This window comes from Vipera berus (genome assembly GCF_964194415.1).
Source record: "Vipera berus genome assembly, chromosome: 11".
Lineage (NCBI taxonomy): Eukaryota > Metazoa > Chordata > Lepidosauria > Squamata > Viperidae > Vipera > Vipera berus.
This window is the reverse complement of record NC_138214.1, coordinates 9,574,815-9,597,709: the sequence shown is the minus strand read 5'-3', so window position 1 is coordinate 9,597,709 and position 22,895 is coordinate 9,574,815. Positions and strand designations below refer to the sequence as shown.

Below are 22,895 nucleotides of genomic sequence, written 5' to 3'. Positions count from 1 at the left end.
CAGTCTAGCGCTCTCAGGCCTGGGAAGGAGGCAATGTCAAAGACTTCTGAAATCTCATCCAGGCAGCTTAAGGAAAAGAAGGACCAGGGGTGACATGATAGCAGTGTTCCAATCTCTCAGGGGCTGCCACAAAGAAGACGGAGTCAAGCTATTCTGCAAAGCGCCTGAAGAAGCAACGGGTGGAAACTAATCAAGGAGAGACGCAACCTAGAACTAAGGAGAAATTTCCTGACAGTGAGAACAATTAACCAGTGGAACAACCTGCCTCCAGAAGTTATGGATGCTCCAACGCTGGAAGTTTTTAAGAAGAGACTGGACAGCCACTTGTCTGAAATAATCTAGCTAGGGCAGGGGTAGGCAACCTTGGCTCTTTTATGACTCGTGGACTTCAACTCCCAGAATTCCTGAGCCAGGAATTCTGGGAGTTGAAGTCCACGAGTCATAAAAGAGCCAAGGTTGCCTACCCCTGAGCTAGGGTTTCCAGCCTGAGCAGGGGGTTGGACTATCAAAAGACCTTCAAGGTCCCTTTCAAACCGTCTATTACAGGGGTCTTCAAACTTGGCCCTTTTATGACTTGTGGACTTCAACTCCCAGAATTCCTCAGCCAGCATTGTAGTCCACAAGTCATAAAAGGGCCAAGTTTGAAGACCCCTGGCTCTATTATGCTGCTTTCTCAACCGTGGCCCCTTTAAGAAGGGCCTACTTCCACTCCCAGAATGCTCCAGGCAGCACTCTGCCTTGTTGAATCCTGGGAGCTGAAGTCCACCCCTCTTAAAGATGCAGCAGCCGCTCCGAATCCCCCTTTGCCCCCCAACCCGGGCTTGCCTGGAAGCCCCAAGGCTGGCCTCCATGGCTTGCGCTTCTCCATCATCTCCATCATCTCGCGCAGGTGAAGCGGCTCCCAGCCTCCGCGGAAGAAGCGCCTCTTCCCCGCCCACCTTCTCCCGCAGCTTCCCCGCCCTCCGTCCCTGCTGGCCGGCTACTTCTTCCTGCTTTCCTCCGCTGCGCTTGGCAGGCTCGGCCGGGGCTATGGCGTTGACGCGCGCCGAGCGCTGCCTGGTGCAGGTGCTGCGCGGCTTCTCGCGCGCCTTCCTGGCGCTGCTCAGCCTGGCGCTGCGCCTCGCCGACTTGCTGCGCTGGAAGAAAGCCGAGGGCGCCGGCGGATCGCGCCTTGCGCGCACCGTCCCGCCGCCCGACCAGCCGCTGCTGCTCCTTTCCGCCGGGGAGCTGGCGCGGCGCATCCGCCGCAGGGAGGTAAGGAAGGGGGAAGGAGACCGACCCCCCCCCCACACACACACCCACGCTCACACCCACACTCACACCCACGCGCGCGTCCCCCGAGGCTGCGCGGGCGCCCCGTAAAAAGGCGGGGGGCGGGGGCGGGGGGTGGTTTACTGATCGTGGCTAGTTTTGCAAACGGGGAAAGTCCCCTCGAGAGAAAAAGAACGGGAGGGGAGGGGAGGGGAGGGGAGAGAAAAAGAAAAAAAAAGTTCGAGGAAAGAAAGACACGCGGGTTGGTATTTATTTATTTATTTATTTATTTATTTATTTATTTATTTATTTTTTTATTTATTTATTTATTTATTTATTTATTTATTTATTTATTTATTTTTGATTGATTGATTGATTTGGATTTGGATTTGGATTTGTATACCTCCCTTTCCCGAAGGACTCAGGGCGGTTTACAGGGTAATTAAAACAAGAAATACAAAAATTAAAATCAATTAAAAAGATTACAACGGTCCCTGAAAAAGTAAAAAAAACAAAACCCTTTAGGATCGCTAAAGAGTTTTGCAAGCAGGAAAACTCGCATCCAAGGGAAAAAAGGTAGGAAAAAGAAGAAGGAGAAAAAAAAAGGCAAGGAGAGAAAGAAGAGGCGTGCTTTTCTCCATCCCTTTCTATCCCTTGGAAAGGTCTTTCAAGAGCGCCACCACTCCTGTTTGATCCGTGTGTGGGGGGGGTCGGGGTGGGGGGTTATAGGTTGGGCTGGGGGAGAATAGCCCGCCCAGCTGATCCTCCGTGGATTTGAACCTTGGAGCTTGTGTTCTCTCCTGCTTCCCTATGCCCCATCTCTGTGGGGTAAAGGAAAAAGAGGGTGTGCTTATTTATTTATACGCTGCCTTTATTGTTTTTATCCGAGCAGTTTATTGCATTCTGGAGGGACACTGTGCCATGCTTATTCCAGGTGTTCCTCTAGAGTTGGACTACAAGTCCCATCACTAGGCAAGCACATTTCGTGGCGATAAGAGAGGAGATCCAGCAGTGTTTCGAGCAATGCCTTTTGTCCAGCCCGGATACGCCACCAAGCAGTGATCCCGCTTGTGATCAGCCACTTCCAAATGGCCTCCCCAATGTATTCAGGCGCCTGAAATAAATGGTTAAAGATGGTCGTGAGGAAGGGAGCTTCAATGTTCCTGTTAAATAATGATCTCTGCCTCCCTCTCTGCATTTGGAATCAACGGATGGGGGTCTGCATGAAGCCCAAATCCGTAACGAGAAGCATAACTAGGGCTTGCATCAACCCCTAATCTGGGATTAAGGAGAAAACATCCCCCGTTTCTTTAAAATCCAGAGATTTTCCAATCCTGAATTGATGAGAGAGAGAGGCTGAGCAGGTCTCAAAAACCTCTTTAGGAAATGCTGCCATAAAATTCACTTGATAAGATGGAGGCGTATTCGCCTTTTTTCTTTTCTCTAAAGTTCGTATGTTGGTTTGTTTATTCAATGCATACGTTGGCCACCTCACCAGTAGGGCAACTCTGGGCTCTTGAGACTCTTTTTCTAAAGTTTGAATTCATTTTTGAGGGAGGGCGTAACGTGTTGGTGGGAGTCCTATTTTTCCTATATTGATCCTCCTGTCTATAATAGCCGTCTCTCCCCCTGAAATAGTCTCTCCTGTTTTGATTTAGACTGATTGAAAATTGGCGGGTAATACTGAGGGGGCCCTTGGTGCTCTCTGAGCTTGGTTGTTTTCTTGCAGACGTTTCATTACCAAACTAGGTAACATCATCAGTGCTAGAAGGGAATGAGGTTTGCAGAGAGGAGGAGGAGGAGGAGGAGGAGGAGGATGACGACGACTGTGGGGCCCTTGGTGCTCTCTGAGCTGGGTTGTTTTCTTGCAGACGTTTCATTACCAAACTAGGTAACATCATCAGTGCTAGAAGGGAATGAGGTTTGCAGAGAGGAGGAGGAGGAGGAGGAGGATGACGACTGTGGGGCCCTTGGTGCTCTCTGAGCTGGTTTGTTTTCTTGCAGACGTTTCATTACCAAACTAGGTAACATCATCAGTGCTAGAAGGGAGTGGGGTTTGCGGAGAGGAGGAGGAGGAGGACGACGACGACGACTGTGGGGCCCTTGGTGCTCTCTGAGCTGGGTTGTTTTCTTGCAGACGTTTCATTACCAAACTAGGTAACATCATCAGTGCTAGAAGGGAGTGGGGTTTGCGGAGAGGAGGAGGAGGAGGACGACGACTGTGGGGCCCTTGGTGCTCTCTGAGCTGGGTTGTTTTCTTGCAGACGTTTCATTACCAAACTAGGTAACATCATCAGTGCTAGAAGGGAGTGGGGTTTGCGGAGAGGAGGAGGAGGAGGACGACGACGACGACTGTGGGGCCCTTGGTGCTCTCTGAGCTGGGTTGTTTTCTTGCAGACGTTTCATTACCAAACTAGGTAACATGGGGCTGCCCTTGAGGACCACTCGGAGGCTTCAGCTGGTGCAGAATGCGGCCGCGCGAGTTGTGATGGGGGTCTCCCGATACTCCCATGTAACACCTCTCCTCCGCGAGCTGCATTGGCTCCCGGTTGCCCTCCGGGTGAGATTCAAGGTGCTGGTGATGACCTATAAAGCCCTAAATGGCTTGGGTCCGGGTTATTTGAGGGAACACCTGCTGCCGGCATCAAGTTCCTTTCGTCCAGTGCGCTCGCACAGGGAGGGTCTGCTCAGGGTCCCACCGGTAAGAGATTGCCGGCGGGTAACACCCAGGGATAGGGCCTTCTCAGTGGGGGCGCCTGCCCTTTGGAACCAGCTGCCAGTGGAGCTGAGGACTGCCCCCGACCTCCGTTCATTCCGCCGGGACCTCTTCGAGCTCTCTGGCCCAGGCTGAGAATTTTAATTTTAATTTTAACTGGGGTTTTATTTGTTCAGGGACGGATATAATTTTTTTAATTGTTTTCAACTTTTGTATTTTTGTTTTTAATCACCCCGTAAACCGCCCTGAGTCCTTCGGGAAAGGGCGGTATATAAATGTAATAAAAAAATAAATAAAAATAAACATCATCGGGGCTAGTGAGTGTCGGGTTTGCTCTCTGTTTACATTCAGTACTTTGCACTGAACGCCTTGGTGCGGGGATGTGGTTTTTGTCCTTGATAGTGCCTTGATTGGGGCACTGTTTTCTGCTTGGTTGTCTGAGCGAGCTACTTAACAATTTACTGATCATAAAACAGGGAGTGAAGCCCACACTCATTAGTACTGACGTTGTTATCTAGTTAGGTAATGAAATGTCTGCAAGAAAAGAAAATAACCAAGCTCAGAGAGCCCCACGTAGCCCTCGTGTCAACCCTGAGTTACAAATATCCTCCTGTATCTGTGTCATATAATATTGAAAAGGCAAACAGTGCAAAATGCTGAACATAAATAGAGATCAAACCCCACGCTCACTAGCACTGATGATGTTACCTACTTTGGTAATGAAACGTCTGCAAGAAAACATACTAAAAATAGAGAAAGGAATAACAGGAAAGGGAAAAAAACCAAGTTAAGAAATACATTTATGACTTCTGACCTTCTTTTCAACAGGTCATTCTTGGTCTGCCTGCTCACTCCCACATATTTTAGAAGTCTCTTTGCCCTTTATTTTATTTAGCCCTCATCTCTCTTAGTCTTTAAATACATAAAACATCCATTCTTTATTTTCCTTCTTTCAGCAAAAAGTCCATATAAGACATCTGGCATTTAAAAAAAAAAGTTGTTTGTTCTCAGATACACTGGTCAGTTTTCCCAATTCGGCTGGCTCACCTGAAACTCTCTCTAGATTAGATCAGGAGTAGGGGAGTATGGGGACTTTACAACTGCGGACCAACTCCCAAAATTGCTGGCTCATGTCGTAAAGTTGCCATAGTTAGCCTGCTCTAGATAGCTACACATCTGGAGAATGACCTAAAGCAAAGGAGTCAATTCTTTGCCTTGAACCCCAAACTTTTCCCTCTAAAACTATAGCGCTCCTCCAGCATCAGACTGAAAAAAAATCTGATTTTGTATAACTGCCAGAAGAGAAAGGGAGCAGTGAAGTTGCAAACACAAATAACACTGTCCTACGAAATTTCATTTTGATGTATGCCGATTGGTGTCCATTCAAAGTGACAATAAAGTTGTTATTATTATAAAACTTTTATTCATAAAACATGAAACTCAGTCAACTGAACACTCAAATTGACTGGCATTAATGGTTGACACGGGCTGCTGCCAGCATCCTAGGTATCAACCAGGTATCGCCTTAAAATGTAAGATGTTCCGAGTAGCACAATTTTTTGTAGCTTTGCTGGAGTTATTGCAGGAAGCTGCCATTTCTTGATGTATTTTGCAAAGTTTTTGGACATAGTTCCCAGTGCCCCGATGACAATGGGTATCACTGTTACATGTTTCATCCATAATCGCCCAGTTTCGATGGCCAGGTCGCAATTTCGTAATTTTTCCTAGTTCTTTTTCTTCGACTCTCGCATCTCCTGGTGACAGCAATATCAATCAACTGGATTAGTTCAATCAAGTGGATTAGTTTAACAACTCGGTCATGTCTAGCTTTGTAATCAGTTTGCACGATTTTGCTGCACTCACATATTAAATGTGAAATAGTTTCAACTTTGTTGTTGCAAAGTCGGCAATTTGGATTGTCAGTTATTATTATTATTATTATTATTGTTATTGTTGTTGTTGTTGTTGTTGTTGTTGTTGTTGTTGTTGTTAGATTAAACCTGCTTTCTGCATGGGGAAAGCAGGGAATTGCAGATGCCTTTGTACAAAGGGCTCCTATTTTATGTCCCCCCCCCCCGGCATTGATAAGAATGCCAAGCTCAAAAAGCTTTACCCTCCTTACAGGAAATATCTGAATCTTGGTATCAAGGAATTTAAAATGATCTCTTTTTGTAGTCTGTAAAGAAGGTAACAAGGCATTTGTGTCAGTAGCATCTTAAAATTCAGGAGGGACTTTAATTTACAGGAACTGTGCAAGTTAATAAGGAAGATTATGGTTTACAAGAAGTTTTCCTGGTGGCAAAACTCGTTACTATAGAGGCAGAATTTAATAAATACTAAACAGGTGATCAAGATGTGGGAATTATATCTTCTATTCCTCCTTCCTTCTTGCAGACACTTTAAAATAAATATTCCGTCCCTTATAGGTTTTATTTTACCAGATGCAATGGTAATCCTTGACTTACAAAAACAATTGAGCCCAAAGTTTCTGTTGTTAAGTGAGACATTGATTAAGTGAGTTTTGACTCATTTTATGACCTGTCTTGCCACAGCTGCTTGGTTGGTAAGTTAGTAACAAGGTTGTTAAGGGGATCTGGCTTCCCCATTGATTTGGCTTGCCAGAAGGTCGCAAAGGGGAGGGGGGAATCACATGACCTTGGGACATGGCAAAGGTCGTAAATGCGAACTGGTTGCCAAGCGTCTGAATGTTGATCACGCGGCCATAGGGATGCTTGCAAAGGTCGTAAGTGTGTAAAACTGTCGTACGTCACTTTTTTCTGTGTCGTTGTAACTTGGAGTGGTCACTAAATGAACTGTTGTAAGTCGAGGACACAGGTGTGGACACCTGTCAGGTTTAGTTCACCTTATTCTGCCATAAATCAAGGGCAAAGGTTTTGGGCTACCTAATTTGCGTGCGTTGTTTCATAAATGCCACTCTGAAGTCTTCTGAAATTAGTCAGAATTCCCAAGAGTTTTCACGGGTGTCCTTGCTGTCACCTCCCAATCCTGTATATCCAGTTTCATGTTTTTTCATCGAACACATTATTATTTGTTTGTTTACGGAACTCTGGAAAACTATAAACAATAATTTGCTGAGATTGGCCTGATCTTCGTGGAGACCTGGGCAATGTTTACAGTAACTAAAATATTGATTCTCACTCATTTCCTTTAAGAGTTTGCTCTTCTCCTTCGCCTTTCAAGAGCATTTTACGTCATCTGGGTTACAGGGAATGAAATGGGATTGAAAATGGGGTAGCCTTTTCTCCTCTTTAAGCACGCTGGAAGGGCCGAGCCCTTGCCCCCGAACCAACATGTGCATGGATTTATTTAGCAGTTTTTCCAGTAGCTTCCTATCTCGCCCCAAAGAGCAGGAGAGCACCATCCCTAATCATAGGCTAGTCAATCTCTCAGCTCTGTCTACCTTACAGGGCTGTTGTTGTGGGGGAAATAGGGAGGAATGTTAGGTAAGTTCTTCCACAGAAAGGGGCCATCATTGAGAAGGCTTCTCTCCTGGTCCCTGTGGGTGGCATTTTATGAAGGAAAGGACTCTCGGGAAACTTCTATTCTATTCTATTCTATTCTATTCTATTCCATTCCATTCCATTCCATTCCATTCCATTCCATTCCATTCCATTCCATTCCATTCCATTCTATTCTATTCTATTCTATTCTATTCTATTCTATTCTATTCTATTCTATTCTATTCCATTCCATTCCATTCCATTCTTATTTCTATTTCTAATTCTATTCCGTTCCATTCTACTCTACTCTACTCTACTCTACTCTACTCTACTCTACTCTACTCTACTCTACTCTACTCTACTCTATTCCTATTCTATTCCATTCTATTCCATTCCATTCCATTCCATTCCATTCCATTCCATTCCATTCCATTCCATTCCATTCTATTCTATTCTATTCTATTCTATTCTATTCTATTCTATTCTATTCTATTCTATTCTATTCTATTCTATTCTATTCTATTCTTCTAGAATCTATGGTATTCTATTACGTTCCGTTCCATTCCATTCCATTCGAATAGACAGTCATGGATAACCGGCCCTTGAGCCATGAAGAACTTTAAAAGGGGTAACTGGACCTTGAATTCTCCCAAGAAGCCAATTAGTAGCCAGCTTAGCTGCCAAAGTAGCAGGGTCATAGGAACAAACATCAATCTTCCCATAGCTGACCAGCTGAAGCTTCCCTGCAGAACAAATTGCATCAGTCCAAACTGGAAGTGGACTAGGCTGCTCTTGACCATCGGTTGCCAGAGCATTATCTGACAACCCTTTTGAGGCGTCCTTCAACCAGGTCTACATCCTTCCGATCTTTGTATTCCATCTTTTTCCAGGGTGCTGAGATGCTAGATGTAGGCTGGGAGAACTAGAAGGTGCCTTCTTTAGAGATTAAAAACGTGCTTCCTGGCACCAGTGTTAGATGCTTGCTGTAAAACCCAGCCAGTAAATCAATGTAGGTAATTAAACTTTGTTTTCCTCATTCCTCCCAGTTGAAGTCTGTCGATCTTCTTGAGGCATACATTGAGAGGATCAAGCAGGTGAACCCACTCATCAATGCTCTTGTTAAAGACAGGTAAGCTGGAAAAACCTCGACTTTCTGCCCAACAGGTTCTGGGCTATTACCTTGGGGAGGAACCAGCAGACAGGTGAGGCTTGCTGGAGAAAGATTTCCCCTGTTTCAAATTCTTGCTGTTCCTTTCGGCAACGGGGCTGGGCCTTGAGAATTCGTCTTCCAAACATCCCATTCTACTGACTTGCTACACAGGCCTAGCAAAAGTAATTTTTTTTGGTAATCTTTTCTCCTTCCAAACCCTTTCTCACCATTTCACTGACCTTATACACCCTGAATTCAAGATAAGAGGAGAGGGAAGGGGGAAGACTCCATGCTCAGTTGAGCAGCTGATTGGCTGTCTCCAAGATAGAAACATCCTATTCAGCAATTTTGACCTGAAGCATCTCACAGTCAAACAGTTCTCCTTTTGAATAAGGCTGTATTTACTTCCCACCATTTGCTCACTGCCTTGACCTATTTTGTTTGTAGATAAGAGTAGGATTTCCATATCTGGGTTGCAAAATTACACAGTTGATCAGGGAGGAAGGGAGGGGTATAACTCGTGGTCATTCAGATGATTTTTTTTCCCCAACTCAGATTTGGTAGGAAAACAAGTGACTAAAAAAGCTGATTTAACTGTGAGAAAGTCTTTTAAAAAAGGAACAAAGGATCGGTCTGGTGCTCCTTGCTTCAGATTGCAACGTTCTCTTCTGCATCTTTTGAATTCTGTTAAAATGGGAAGTGCTTAAAAAGGAGATAGGCACCTACTGTCTTCCATATAACAAAGCCCAAGGTGAAGCTTTGTGAAACAAGACAGTGTTCGTGAGGTCCTTGGTGATCTTCGAGCTTGGTTGTTTTCTTGCAGACGTTTCATTACCAAACTGGGTAACATCTTCAGTGCTGGAAGGGAGCAGGCTTTGTTCTCATTATGAAAGAAATCAACCAAGTAAAAAGGATGTCGAGACTCTAGAAAGGGTACAGAGAAGAGCAACAAAGATGATTAGGGGGCTGGAGGCTAAAACATATAGGGAACGGTTGCTGGAATTGGATATGTGTAGTTTAACGAAGAGAAGGACGAGGGGGGGGGGAACATGATAGCAGTGTTCCAGTATCTCAGGGGCTGCCACAAAGAAGAGGGAGTCAAGCTATTCTCCAAAGCACCGGAAGGCAGGACAAGAAGCAACGGATGGAAACTGATCAAGGAGAGAAGCAACCTGGAATTAAGGAGAAACTTCCTGACAGTGAGAACAATTAACCAGTGGAACAACCTGCCTCCAGAAGCGGTGAATGCTCCAACACTGGAAGTTTTTAAGAAGAGACTGGACAGCCATTTGTCCGAAATGGTACAGGGTTTCCTGCCTGAGCAGGGGGTTGGACTAGATGACCTCCAAGGTCCCTTCCAACTTTATTATTATTATTATTATTATTATTATTATTATTATTATTATTATTATTATTATTATTATTATTATTATTATTATTATTATTATTATTATTATTATTATTATTATTATTTTCAGAGTGCACCAAAGACCTCACAATTCAACCCTGAGCTTCAAAAGTTCTCTTCCATCAGGACCCTATCAATTTTTTCCCCATTTTCCTGTTCTTTTCCTCATGCATTTTCTGCCACTCGTGAAGGGATTGTCCTCCTCCTTGAGTTGCTCAGATGCAAAACAGAAGCAACGTTTTGGCTCAACCAACGATATCCAGGTTTCCAGGCTGCTTACACAATGAAACGCTATTCCTTTGGTTCAAAAAGTACAGCCCACTCCTCAGAATACAGAATAACAAGAGTTGGAAGGGACCTTGGAGGTCTTCTAGTCCAACCCTTTGCTTAGGCAGGAAGCCCTGTACCATTTCAGACAAATGGTTGTCCAATCTCTTCTTAAAAACCTCCAGCGTTGCAGCATCCACAACTTCTGGAGGCAAGTCATTACACTGATTCTAACTGCCAGGAAATTTCTAGGTGGCTTCCCTCCTTCATTAGTTTCCGTTCATTGCTTCTTGTCCTGCCTTCAGGTGCTTTGGAGAATAGCTTGACCCCCTCTTCTTTGTGATATTGGAACACTGCTATCATGTCTCCCCTGGTCCTTCTTTCCATTAAACTAAGGTAAAGGTAAAGGTTCCCCCGCACATGCGTGCTAGTCGTTTCCAACTCTAGGGGCCGGTGCTCATCTCCGTTTCAAAGCCGAAGAGCCAGCGCTTGTCCGAGGACGTCTCCATGGTCATGTGGCTGGCATGACTAGATGCCAAAGGCGCACGGAACGCTGTTACCTTCCCACCGTAGTGGTCCCTATTTTTAGGTGCTTTCAAACTGCTAGGTTGGCAGAAGCTGGGACGAGTAACAGGCGCTCACTCTGCTACGCGGCACTCGGGATTCGACCCGCCAAACTGCCGACCATCTGATCGACAAGCTCAGCGTCCTAACCCACTTGAGCCACCGCGTCCCACATTAAACTAGACCTACCCAATTCCAGCCACCGTTCTTTATATGCTTTAGCCTCCTGTCCCCTAAAACGTCAGCCTAGAGATCTCCCTTTTTAAAAAAAACCTCCCTGCTCTTTCCTTTCCCATCTGCTCAGGTTTGAGGCCGCCTTGCAGGAGGCACATTCGGTTGATCAGCTGCTCTCTGAGGGACATGAAGATGAAGAATCACTCCGGAAAAATTTCCCCTTGCTGGGCATTCCTGTCACTATCAAAGAAGCCTTTTCATTATATGGTGAGTAGCTGGATTTGGGGTTTTTTCTTTCCATTGCTTTTGACTTCCGTCCTCAGCCTAAAGGTGTGGTAGAATGTAGTCCAGAGTTGCAGGAAGGGGGCGAGGGGGGAGGGGGGGGGTCTTTTCCAGGAAGCAAAGAGACAACAAAGTTTGGAATTTTTGATATGCAGAAAAAGGGCGAGGGCGGGCCCTCCTGAGCAGTTCAGTTTTGCAGTTAAGTGCTCTAGTCTGTAAGATTTTTCTCTATACTACAGGCAAGCAACAATTTAACAAAACAAAAAAAAACTACTTGGAAGTATATTACAACGAAAACAACAACACATATACACATATTATCTCCCCCGTAGTTGAATACTGATTAATACATTGCTACACTTTTTTTTTTCATGCACCTTTTTGAATGTCTTGTTTCTTTTGCGTTTTTTGTTTAAATTTTATGGAGTTTTGTATTTTAACTTTAAATAGAAGGGGGGAAAAATAGATGAAACAAACAAACAAAAAAAGAAACAACTCCGAAGTAACTCCTTGTGTCATTCTTGGTTCCTTGGGCCCACAGGGTGTGGGGAGCCATGGGGAGGTGGTCCAAACATAAAGATGGTGGCTTCCTATGTCTACATGCTTTGGGTTCATGAGACACATAGAAAAGATGCAAGGCTTCTTGTGTAGAGAATTCGTCATCTGAATTCTTTGGATCGCCTCTTGCAGTTGTCCCTGTCCATTCTCTCTTTCTTCACTGGTGCTTTTTCTTTGACCATTAGCACGTCCTTCTGTTCTGTTCTGTTCCGTTCCATTCTGTTCCATTCCATTCCATTCTTTAAAAATCCGACTCTATTCTCAATAAAGATTCTCTTCTCTTCTCTTCTCTTCTCTTCTCTTCTCTTCTCTTCTCTTCTCTTCTCTTCTCTTCTCTTCTCTTCTCTTCCCTTCCCTTCCCTTCCCTTCCCTTCCCCTATTCTATTCTATTCTATTCTATTCTATTCTATTCTATTCTATTCTATTCTATTCTATTCTATTCTATTCTATTCTATTCTATTCTATTCTATTCTATTCTATTCTATTCTATTCTATTCTATTCTATTCTATTCTATTCTATTCTATTCTATTCTATTCTATTCTATTCTATTCTATTCTATTCTTCTATTCCATTCCACTCCATTCCATTTCCAAAAAGCCTAAGAGATGATCAGCACAATTTAAAGACTGCCTGCCTGTCTTCCTAACATTTGGATGCTCACTTTTGCTAATGCTGAGAACAACCTAGACTGAAAATGAAAAGAACCCCAGAGGATTAGGAACAAGGACAAACAAAACTTCAACTACAATAGCATTGACCAACCGGCACCAAAATCTTTTTTTTTTTTTTTACTATTTGGTAACTTTCTTGGAAAAAAAAATTCCGGTTGGCTGGCTTGACTTAGCAGCAGAAGAGATGAAAGGTGGTTTCCCATGGTAATTCCTAGAGGAAGTCAGAAACGGTTTCCTAATAACGCCTGTAAAAGAGAAGGGAAGATTTTGCTTCAGAATGAAGGGCTAAACATGCTGCAAATAGGAGTAAAGCCATGTTGCTCATTGAAGAACCCTCTGTTTTGAGTTTTTTCCCCCCAGTTTTCCTTATCTGTGGGTTCTTAGATAAGGTGTGAAACGCTTTCAAGCTTTTGTTTCTGTACCTTGGTAGGGATGCCCAATTCCTCTGGATTGATTAACCGCCGCAACGTGATCTCCACTACGGATGCTATTGTGATATCCCGGTTGAAGCAAGCAGGCGCAATTCCCTTGGGGGTGACCAACTGCAGCGAGCTGTGTATGTGGTTTGAGTCGAGCAACGTTGTCTACGGCCGATCTAACAACCCCTATAACCTTGACTGCATTGTAGGAGGCAGCTCAGGTCAGTGGATAAGTCCATTCTGGATATGCTGCAACTGGGTGAAAACTGGAATTCTTAACCCACCAAGTTAAAGACAAAAGTCTGAGCAGAAATCATTACTATGTTTGAAGTTGCCAGAAAACCCAGGGCTTCTTCTTGAGCTGATTTTGAGAGAGTCCTGGTTCACACAGCATGCTCTAACCATAATCAGATTTGTTTGGTTTTGGCAGTGTGGGTTGTGCAAACTCACCACTGGAGCTTATTCGCTAAGCTGCATTGCTGAAACAAGTCATGGCTGAATGTAATGCAGGAACCTACTCAGTAAAGTGGGTTGTGCAAGTGAGCGGGCACCCATCTAAATCAGTGTTTCTTTAACTTTGCAGCTTTTTAAGAAGTTGGCTTTCAACTTCTAGAATTGCCGTGGATTCTGAGAATTAAAGTCTGTGCATCTTAAAAAGTTGCCAAGTTTGAGAAACATTGACCTAAATGATTTGTTTAAGGAATGAGCAATAAATATGTTTATTAGAATCCAGAAACCCTTTGTGGACTTTTTGCTGATGAGTTTGATGATTATAAAGAGTAAACAATGGAAAAGTAGAAAGTTTATGTGGTAACTTTGCAGAGAGAACAACACATAAATATACTTGTCGCTGCTGTTAAGAAGATCTTTATAATCTTCCCTTCCCTTCCCTCTCCTCCCCTCCCCTCCTTTTTTCACTTATTATTAACTTTACTGCCGTGTGTGTGTGTGTGTGTGTGTGTGTGTGTGTATGCATATCAGTCTCCCTTTAATTCTTTGTTAGCAATCTAAAATTTACACACACACACACTATATATATATATAGTGTTTATTCTTTTAAAAATGTATTTAATAAAAAAAATTTGTGTGTGTGTGTGTGTATAAAACAGAAACACTGACCTAAATAACTTTATAAGCCAGGTGCGAGTAAAACCTGCATATCTCAGCTGTGGCCCTGGATGTGCATATTTTTGCAGATGAATCAACAAAATTAACATAAGCTCTGAAGTCGTCACTGCCAGAGTGGTATAACTGCTTTTTCCAGAACAGAGTTTCCAGGCTGTTTGGTCTTTATTACAGTGCCAATCGGCCCTTTGTTTCCACGCAGGAGGTGAAGGTTGCATCATAGCAGCTGCTGGCTCTGTGATTGGCCTTGGCTCAGATATCGGGGGCAGCATCCGTATGCCCGCCTTCTTCAATGGGATCTTTGGACACAAGCCCACCACAGGTACGGCCTGGTTATTCCTCCCTAGAAACGGTACTAATTACAAGTTTGTTATTAGCAATAGCACTTAGATTTATAGACCACTTCATAGTGCTTTACAGCATTCTCTGAGCGGTTTACAAATGTTAGCATCTTGCTCCCCCAACAATCTGGTTCCTCATTTTACCGACCTCGGACGGATGGAAGGCTGAGTCAGCCTTGAGCCGGTCAGGATCAAACTCCAGGCTGTGGGCAGAGTTAGCAATAGCAATTGTAATAGACACTTAGACTTATATACCACCCCATAGTGCTTTCCAGCCCTCTCTGGGCAGTTTGCAGAGTCAGCATATCGCCCCCAACAATCTGGGTCCTCATTTTATCAACTTCGTAAGGATGGAAGGCTGAGTCAAACTTGAGCCCCGTCAGGATCAAACTGCTAGTTGTGGGCAGAGTTTGCTTGCAATACGGCATTCTAACCACTGTGCCACTATGACTCTTATATAGCAATAGCACATAGACTTACATACTGCTTCACAATGTTTTACATCCCTCTTTAAACGGTTTACAGAGTCAGCCTCTTGCCCCCAACATTCTGAGTTCTCATTTTACCCACCTCGGAGGGATGGTAGGCTGAGTCAACCTTTAGCTGGTCCAGATCGAACTCCTGGCTGTGGGTAGAGTTAGCTTGTACCACTGCATTCAGATCACTGCACCACCATGTCTCTTGTTATTCAGTCATGTCCAAATCTTTTGAGACCCCATGGACCATAGCACAGCAAGTCCCCCTGTCCTCCATTGTCTCCCCAAATTCATGTTCATTGCGTATGACCCTATCTAACCTTCTCATGCTTGGCCGTTCGCTCCTTCTTTTGTCTTCCCTCTTTCCCAACATCAGAATCTTCTCCAAGGAGTTCTCTCTTCTCATTTGTGGGCCAAAGTATTTGAGCTTCAGCTTCCGTATCTGCCCTTCCAAAGAACACTCAGGGTTGACTTCTTTCCTAACTACAAGAGACAGCCACAAGTTTTTATCATTTTTAAAAATGAGCACACCCGTGCTCATGAAAAAGCATCAGGGATTGTATAATGAAGAAACGATGCATACATTACAGGGATTAAAATAAACTAAAGCGCGGTGGCTCAGTGGGTTAGGATGCTGAGCTTGTCAATCAGAAGGTCGGCAATTTGGCGGGTCAAATCCCGAGTGCCGCGTAGCAGATTGAGTGCCTGTTACTCGTCCCAGCTTCTGCCAACCTAGCAGTTCGAAAGCACATAAAAATGCAAGTAGAAAAATAGGGACCACTACGGTGGGAAGGTAACAGCGTTCCATGCGCCTTTGGTGTCTAGTCATGCTGGCCACATGACCACAGAGACGTCCTCGGACAAGTGCTGGCTGTTTGGCTTTGAAACGGAGATGAGCACTGGCCCCTAGAGTTGGAAAGTACTAGCACGCATGTGCAGGAGAACCTTTACCTTTACCTTTTTAAAGCATAAGAAAAAAAAAGAAAAAAAAGAATGCCAGACTAGAAGAAAGTGGCTTGTCAGGCAGGGCTGAACTCTGCTTCTGTGGGTTTATGCAGGCGTGGTGCCCAATGACGGCCAGTTTCCTAATGCAGTTGGTAATCGTACAAATTTCCTGTGCACTGGACCTATGTGTCGTTACGCCGAAGACTTAGAACCCATGTTAAGAGTCATGGCTGGACCAAGCATTTCCAAGTAAGTGGCTTTTGTTGATTCGTAGTCCAGGTCGTTCTCTGCTTAACAACCATTCATTTGGCAACCATTTGAAGTTACAACAAGTGACCTACAACCATCACAGCATCCCCACAGTCACGTGATCAAAATCCAGATGTTTGGTTACAAGCATGTATTTATGATGGTTGCAGTGTCCCCGGGACATGTGATGCTTCCTGCCGTTTTCCCACAAGGAATGTCAGTGGGGAAGCCAGATGGAAGTCAGAAGTCATTCCCACCTCCACTGCCTCTTTGGCCTAGTCATTTATCTGTTTAGGTTACTAAGTATTGATTTATTTTTAAAGTTCATTTTGCCACTACAATTTTCTATTTATGATATCTATTTAGATGATCATGGCACTGTCTGTGCATATGGTCAGCCTAAAATGTAATGCTGGACTAAACCAAAGCCAGTGTACACATGTCAGTTGGATTATCTTCCAAGGCAGGGGTCTTACTTGGCCCTTTTATGACTTGTGGACTTCAACTCCCAGAATTCCTCAGCCAGCTATGTCTGGCTGAGGAATTCTGGGAGTTGAAGTCCACAAGCGATAAAAGGGCCAAGTTTGAAGACCCCTGTTCTAAGGTAGGATAGGTCCCATTGTTCTTCGTAGCTGTCTTTTCCATCTTATTCCTTCCTTTTCAGACTGAAGCTGGATGACCCGGTATCTTTGCAAAATTTAAAGTTCTATTCCATGGAACACGATGGAGGGTCCATTTTCCTCTTGCCAGTCGATAAAGAGATTCTTCAAACTCATCGGAAAGTAAGAAGTTGTTGTTTTTGGTTGCTTCAAAGCTTGAGTGCTGTTGCAGAAATCAGAAAGCAGATTCAATAAACGGCAGTGTTGTTAGCTAGGATGAATTTCATTGGTTAGATCGCTCCTGTAGCTCGGTAGATCTGGACCCTGTCTTGCTGAGAATCATAAAGAGGCCTATAGCCAGTGGTGGGATTCAAATACCTTAACATATGGTTCTCTGTGTGGATGCAGGCCTGGGCCTCTGAGGCCTAGAATGGACTTCCGGAAGTGATATCAATGCACTTCTGATGGGCCGTTCTAGGCCTGAGAGGCCTCCTCCAGGCCTCTGAGGCCTAGAACGGACTTCTAGAAGCAGCATGGGTTTAGCTACTGGTTCTACCGAACCAGTGTAAACCAGCTGAATCCCACCACTGCCTATAGCTCAACATATTGAATCGCCAGTTTTGTGCACAGAAGGTCTTGGGTTCAGATCTAGGCTCCTCCCAAATATGGAATAGAAAGATAGATGAGTTGACATCTGGAAAGTCACTGTACAGGAAATCCTTGACTTATGGCCGTAATGGACTCAGAATTCCTGTTGTAAACCATGACAGTTATAAATCAAGATCCCCAAGTGAGCGGTCCCAATTCTACAAATTTTTTTGCAGCAATCGTTAAGTGCATACCATGGTCCTTAAGCCGATCAATGTAGTCCTATAGATGATTTTTTTCCTGAAAAACTTTTTCTTCTTTCAGATTGTTGAGTAGCCCTTTAATCAGCAGAGTTCTGACTTCCATCTGGCTTCCCCACTGACATTGCTTGTGGGAAACCGGCAGGGAGCATGACATGTCTTTTTCTGCTGTAAAAGGTTGAGACAGAAGCTGATGGCTCTTTTACTCCTTCTCTTTGCCATCCTGAAGGTGGTGTCGCACCTAGAGACAGACCTGGGGGTTGAGGTGGAGAGTGTGGCTATCCGGAAAATGAAATACTCCTTACAGATCTGGTCAGTTATGATGTCTTCCAAGAGCAGTGATAAGCAGGTATGTCAAATGGAAATCTTCCCTTTTTCCCAAGGATTGGAAATCTACTGGAGACAGCCTGAAAAGCTTTCTTAGCAAATAGTATGTAGGCTCCAACAAAGCTGTTATTTCTACATAGCAGCTCACTCCTACTAGCTTGTAAACTGTTATGTATGATCACAATTGCAGCTTCCACATAGTCTTCTGAGTAGATTTTGTAACCTTTCTGAGGCTTCCTGGAATGTCTTGCAAAAGAACTTGGCCTGCAGTCCTCTTTAGGCCTTTGTTAGTTACAAATGAAGGCAAATATACATGTCCCAAGATAACGTTGCAGGATCCAATCTGGGTTGGCTGTACCTGCTCAGCTAACAATCTTAATAGCTGCCAAATTGAGTGCATGTCCTTGTTCATTGCAGTGTGGTCCTCGTCTGACTGCTCACTTGTGTTCTTCCAATCTGGTGGTTAGCTTCTCACGGTTTGCCCTACATAGTAGTTACAGTACATGCAGGATTGTGTGTGTAGGAGGGAGCTAACCATCAGATTGCAAGATCATAAGTTTGTTGGCCGAGTAGGTACAAAAATAGCCAGGGGAATGATTGAAGTGTGGGAAACGGGCCCCTTATCAGTCAATCGGAGTGCTGATTTATCACCATCTTATCAGGTAATTAAGAGCCAAGGGCTTGGCAGCAGAAGGAAACAACAAACAACCACTTACTTGCCAGCCATCAACTCCCCAATCAATCAATAAGCCACACCCAACTAGGCACCACATAAATACTACACATAGAAGAGCCCAAACTACACATTCCTATACAGAGGAGTTCCCTGAGGAGAGACACCAGCATGGGTCCGAAAGCTCAGAAGACTAAACCTCTGGTCCTGGTGACCAACCCAGATTGGATCCTGCAACACATTAGTTAACATGTCCTCTGAAAATTCAGATACAGCTACAACTTTCGATAAAAGTTGCTACTAAGAATGAAGAGATGGGCCAAAAAGAAGGAAACGTCCTGGAGTTCGTTCTCTCTCTCTCTCTCTCTGTTTCTTTGTCCATGTTATCTTTTAGGAAAATCAAACCTTTAGTGATCTGCTTGCAGACCACGGAAAACCAGTCTGGCCATCATGGGAACTGGTAAAATGGATGATGAGACTGTCTTCTCACACTTTTCCAGCCATTGGTGAGAACTCAAGACCTGGGACAGTTCTTTATAGTTTACTGTGCCGCTTCCATTTTTTTTACATCTAAGGATTTGCCCTAGGCAGGAGGTTGGTTGGACCAAAAGACTTCCAAGATCCCTTCTATGCCTAGAATTCTATGATTCTATGTCATGTGACTCTACTCAGTTGTCTAGTGTAGGGCTCTCCAGCCTTGACAACTTTAAGACTTGTGAACCCCAACTCCCAAAATTCCTCAGCCAACATGGAGATTGAAGTCCACAAGTCTTAAAGTTGCCACGGTTGGAGACTCTTGGTCTAGTGGAATTCCTAGGGGGAACTGCACCTCCCCAAAATCAAGACAGCCACGTATCTAGCGCCCACAACAATTGCATAGTTTTTGTTATGAATTGATCTGTCTCAACATGGTTTTTTCCCCCAGCGCTAGGATTAACGGAGAAGTTCACGAAATACAACTCCAAGGCAAATGCTAAGATAGCAAGCATGGCACAGAGCCTGCAAGCAGAGATGGTGGAATTATTAGGAGAGAATGGTGTCTTCTTGTACCCTTCGCACCCTGTGCTAGCTCCCAAGCATCATGTGCCTCTGGCCATGCCTTTCAATTTTGCCTACACCGGTAAGAAGCTCCCGTTGTTTGAACTGCTGTGATTCATGTAACACAGTTTGTGGGTGCTGCACTTGATAGATTAGGTAAAGGTAAAGGTGTGCTAGTTGTTTCCAACTCTAGGGGCTGGTGCTCATCTCCATTTCAAAGCTGGGACGAGTAACAGTCGCTCACTCTGTTACGCGGTACTTGGGATTCGACCCGCCAAACTGCTGACCTTCTGATTGACAAGCTCAGCGTCCTAACCCACTGAGCCACCACGTCCCTCTTGATAGATTAGAAGGGGACAATTCCCTGCTGTGAAGACATTGAAATCTAACCGGTTACCATTGGGAAATTGGGTGGAAATGGTTGACAGAAGCAAGGAACATTGCTCAAGGAGGCATTTTGATGTAGTTATACCTGAATGTGTGCTGCTTTCTTGTTTCCATATTTTAAACAATTTGTAAACTGCCCAGGGATGCTAGGAGTTGGGCAGCATATATAATTATCATTTTTTTATGGTTAATCTCACAATCGTCCAGATGTTTAGCTTGGGTTTGGCATTTTTATCCACCTATCAAGTCCTTCCCAAGGGCCTGGGACAGGCAGATGTGGAAGTGTTAAAGGTCTTGTTGCATTATTATTATTTATATCAGGGCAGAATTCAACCCTCTTGCAACGTTGCCCTCTTAGAAGCCACGTAGATTTCCTCTGATCTCTAGCAGTCGTGGGAGGGTCTTTCATGCTGGATGCTGCTTCATGCAGCATTCCTTGCATTCTTGCTTTAGATAAGTCCCAACAATGAAAGCTGGAATCTTCCAACTAACATCATGTCTAAACAATGATAATATGCTTTCCTCCCCTTTAAGGCCCACTCTGATCTCATAATCCTGGAGAATCCCTTTGGAAGCTGCAGTTGCCCTGAATGGTTTTCTCTTCAGATGCTTTATTCTGGTTTTACAGAAAAGTGCTCCAAACCGTTGACCTCCGTTGTCTTTTCCTTTTCAGCCATCTTCAACATCCTGGGCTTACCAGTGACACAGTGTCCTCTTGGCTTGAGCAAGGATGGACTCCCTTTAGGCATCCAGGTGGTGGCAGGACCCCATAATGACCACTTGACCTTGGCTGTGGCGCAATACTTGGAGAAGGCATTTGGGGGCTGGGTTCCCCCTGGCCAGCCCTAACACGAATTTCCTGGGACCTGGAGACAAAAGAAGAACACCAGTACCCCATCTGTGAAATCTAGGGCTAGGTGTCTGGGCCTGAGGTTCTGAAGGGCCATGCCACCTTTCCTTCCCTACGCAACCCAAGGGAATAGACATGGGGTCATGAGCTTGTTCACCAGGCTAGATCATTTCTCCCACGCCAGCAAAGCCAAAGTGGTGAAGGAGTCAACTGGCTCTTCTCTTTGACTTCCTTGCTAGATTTGGGGGAAGACGCTGTCTCAGGGAAAGCAAGGCTAAGAGCAAATGACAGGGTTGTGAGATGCCCTTTTGGCTCTTTGTTCTGTCTTGTTTAGACAACAGCAGTGGTAGAGTAGGATTGGTGCCCTCTGTGGCTCTTAACTTCTTTTTTTTTTTGCTGCTTAGAAATAATTTTAGACGAAGAGAGATCTTTATGGGATTGCATTCTTCTGATAGAAAGAACGTGGGAAATCAAGGTTCCCAAGTCCCTCTCAATTTGCACAGAGAAAGAGCCCTGGGACCTTGGCTTTGCTTCACCTTTTCATGGACTCAAGTGAGGGTTGATGTTGACGATATTGATGGGAGAAGCACAGGTCAGGTACCAAGCCCAGTGAAAGACACATATGGATAGGCTCAAGAAAACGTCTGGTAGAATCTGATGCGTCTCAGTGCTTCTGCCTAGCCAGCTTCTTCTTCTGTAGCACTCAGATGAGGGTCTTTAGAATCAGGAGTTCAAGTCATGCTTTATGTTGACGAAAGGACTTTATCCTGTTGAGGGTTGAACTTTACTGCGTTGCACGCACCACTTTCTGGATTGGGGGCCCTGCAATGGAAAGCTGTAGCCCCTCACTTGGTTCTCATGGGCCCAGTAGAATGAAATATGTATGGTTGTCCTGACAAATCAATATAATGTAAAGTATTATCTGGCACTGGAGATCTCTAGTCTTGTTGATTTTTATTCACTTCGAACCATTGTCATCTCTGAACACCATCTATTGCCGTTATACCTGTCATGAATCAAGTGGCTGAAATGTGCTCATGGCTGAATATGTGGGCGCCTGTTCTCAACACTAGGCCTGTGTGAGTGTGTCAAAATGCGTTTCCAAGATCTTGTCAAACAGAGGAAGTGCTGTCCGAAGAGACCTTTGAGCACTTTAAACCGGGAGAGTCAACCGTCACTGGGGATTTGAGAGGGCTCCCATGAAATGACTTCCTGGGTGGGCATAGCCAGCTGTAGACCGCCTGCTTTTCAGAAGTCAAGCTGCTGATGTTGGGTCCCTTTGCCAGTAACTCTAACAAGTGTGAAGACCACTTGTTACGTTCTAGTTAAGATGATTTATTGCTCATGCCTATACAAAGAATCTAGTCAATTAGCAGTCAACACTAAATTGGTGCTAAGCGAGAGTCAATGGAATTCAAGAGGATCTGGACCACTTGTGGGAACATAACAACTCCAGGCTGATTCCTCTCTTGACTCCACCCACAAGCTCTGCCTTCCTTCTACACCCCCTACGCTACATCCTCTGCTGATTTTTATTGATTTTTTCCCCCTAGGCAGTTGAGCATAATTCAGTTGAAACTATAAAGCAGAGCCAACCAAGACTTCTTAAGAGGGCCATGATTATAAATAATGAGTGTGATGTTCCAAAGCGTGTTAGTTTGCCTTTTTTGAAATGTTTTTAGATTGGTGGGGCAGACAGCCCAACTGATACCTAAGGTTGTATCAGGATGCCTACCCAACTTTTCATGCACATTGCAATTGTTGGGAACAATTCTGCAAGGCATGGTATTATTATTATTATTATTACATTCATATTATGGGAGGAAGATAAAAAATATAATGGCTTGCTTGCATTTACAGAGTGGCTGTAGCCAAATGAACTTGCTTGGAACTTATAAGTCAGTTTTCACCTTGTTTCTTTTTATTTATTAAGAGCCGGGATGGCACAGTGGTTAGAATGCAGTATTGCAGGCTAACTCTCTGTTCACTGCCAGGAGTTCGATCTTGATGGGCTCAAAGTTGACTTATCCTTCTATCCTTTTGAGGTCGGTTAAAATGAGGACCCAGATTGTTGGGGGAAATTGCCGACTCTGTAAACTGCTTACAGAGGGCTGT

The 22,895-nt window shown here is 44.4% G+C and overlaps 1 protein-coding gene across 2 annotated transcripts; it reads left to right on the top strand.

The window, feature by feature from the left end:
- The first annotated feature begins 780 nt into the window (after window positions 1–780).
- Window positions 781–21,951, top strand: LOC308673216 (fatty-acid amide hydrolase 2-like). Of its 2 annotated transcripts, none has more exons than XM_081336739.1 (11): window positions 781–1,254; window positions 8,475–8,557; window positions 11,122–11,258; window positions 12,934–13,143; window positions 14,250–14,369; window positions 15,923–16,058; window positions 16,723–16,840; window positions 17,735–17,854; window positions 18,900–19,011; window positions 19,431–19,625; window positions 20,604–21,951. In XM_081336739.1, exons 1-11 carry the CDS (start codon window positions 850–852, stop codon window positions 20,777–20,779), a joined length of 1,812 nt encoding a protein of 603 aa, XP_081192865.1. In that variant the 5' UTR covers window positions 781–849; the 3' UTR covers window positions 20,780–21,951. The 2 variants fall into 2 exon arrangements, with proteins under 2 accessions (XP_081192865.1, XP_081192866.1); XM_081336740.1 differs by lacking the exon at window positions 20,604–21,951 and adding an exon at window positions 19,894–20,201 and having other exon boundaries at window positions 19,431–19,699.
- The last annotated feature ends 944 nt before the right edge of the window (window positions 21,952–22,895 follow it).

What these genes read in the sequence shown, in the direction of transcription:
- LOC308673216 (XM_081336739.1), top strand. Translation starts at nt 850, where the DNA reads ATGGCTTGCGCTTCTCCATCATCTCCATCATCTCGCGCAGGTGAAGCG. An exon ending in AATGCTCTTGTTAAAGACAG is followed by an intron (nt 8,558 to 11,121) that starts GTAAGCTGGAAA and finishes CCATCTGCTCAG; the next exon opens with GTTTGAGGCCGCCTTGCAGG. An exon ending in TCACACTTTTCCAGCCATTG is followed by an intron (nt 19,012 to 19,430) that starts GTGAGAACTCAA and finishes TTTTTCCCCCAG; the next exon opens with CGCTAGGATTAACGGAGAAG.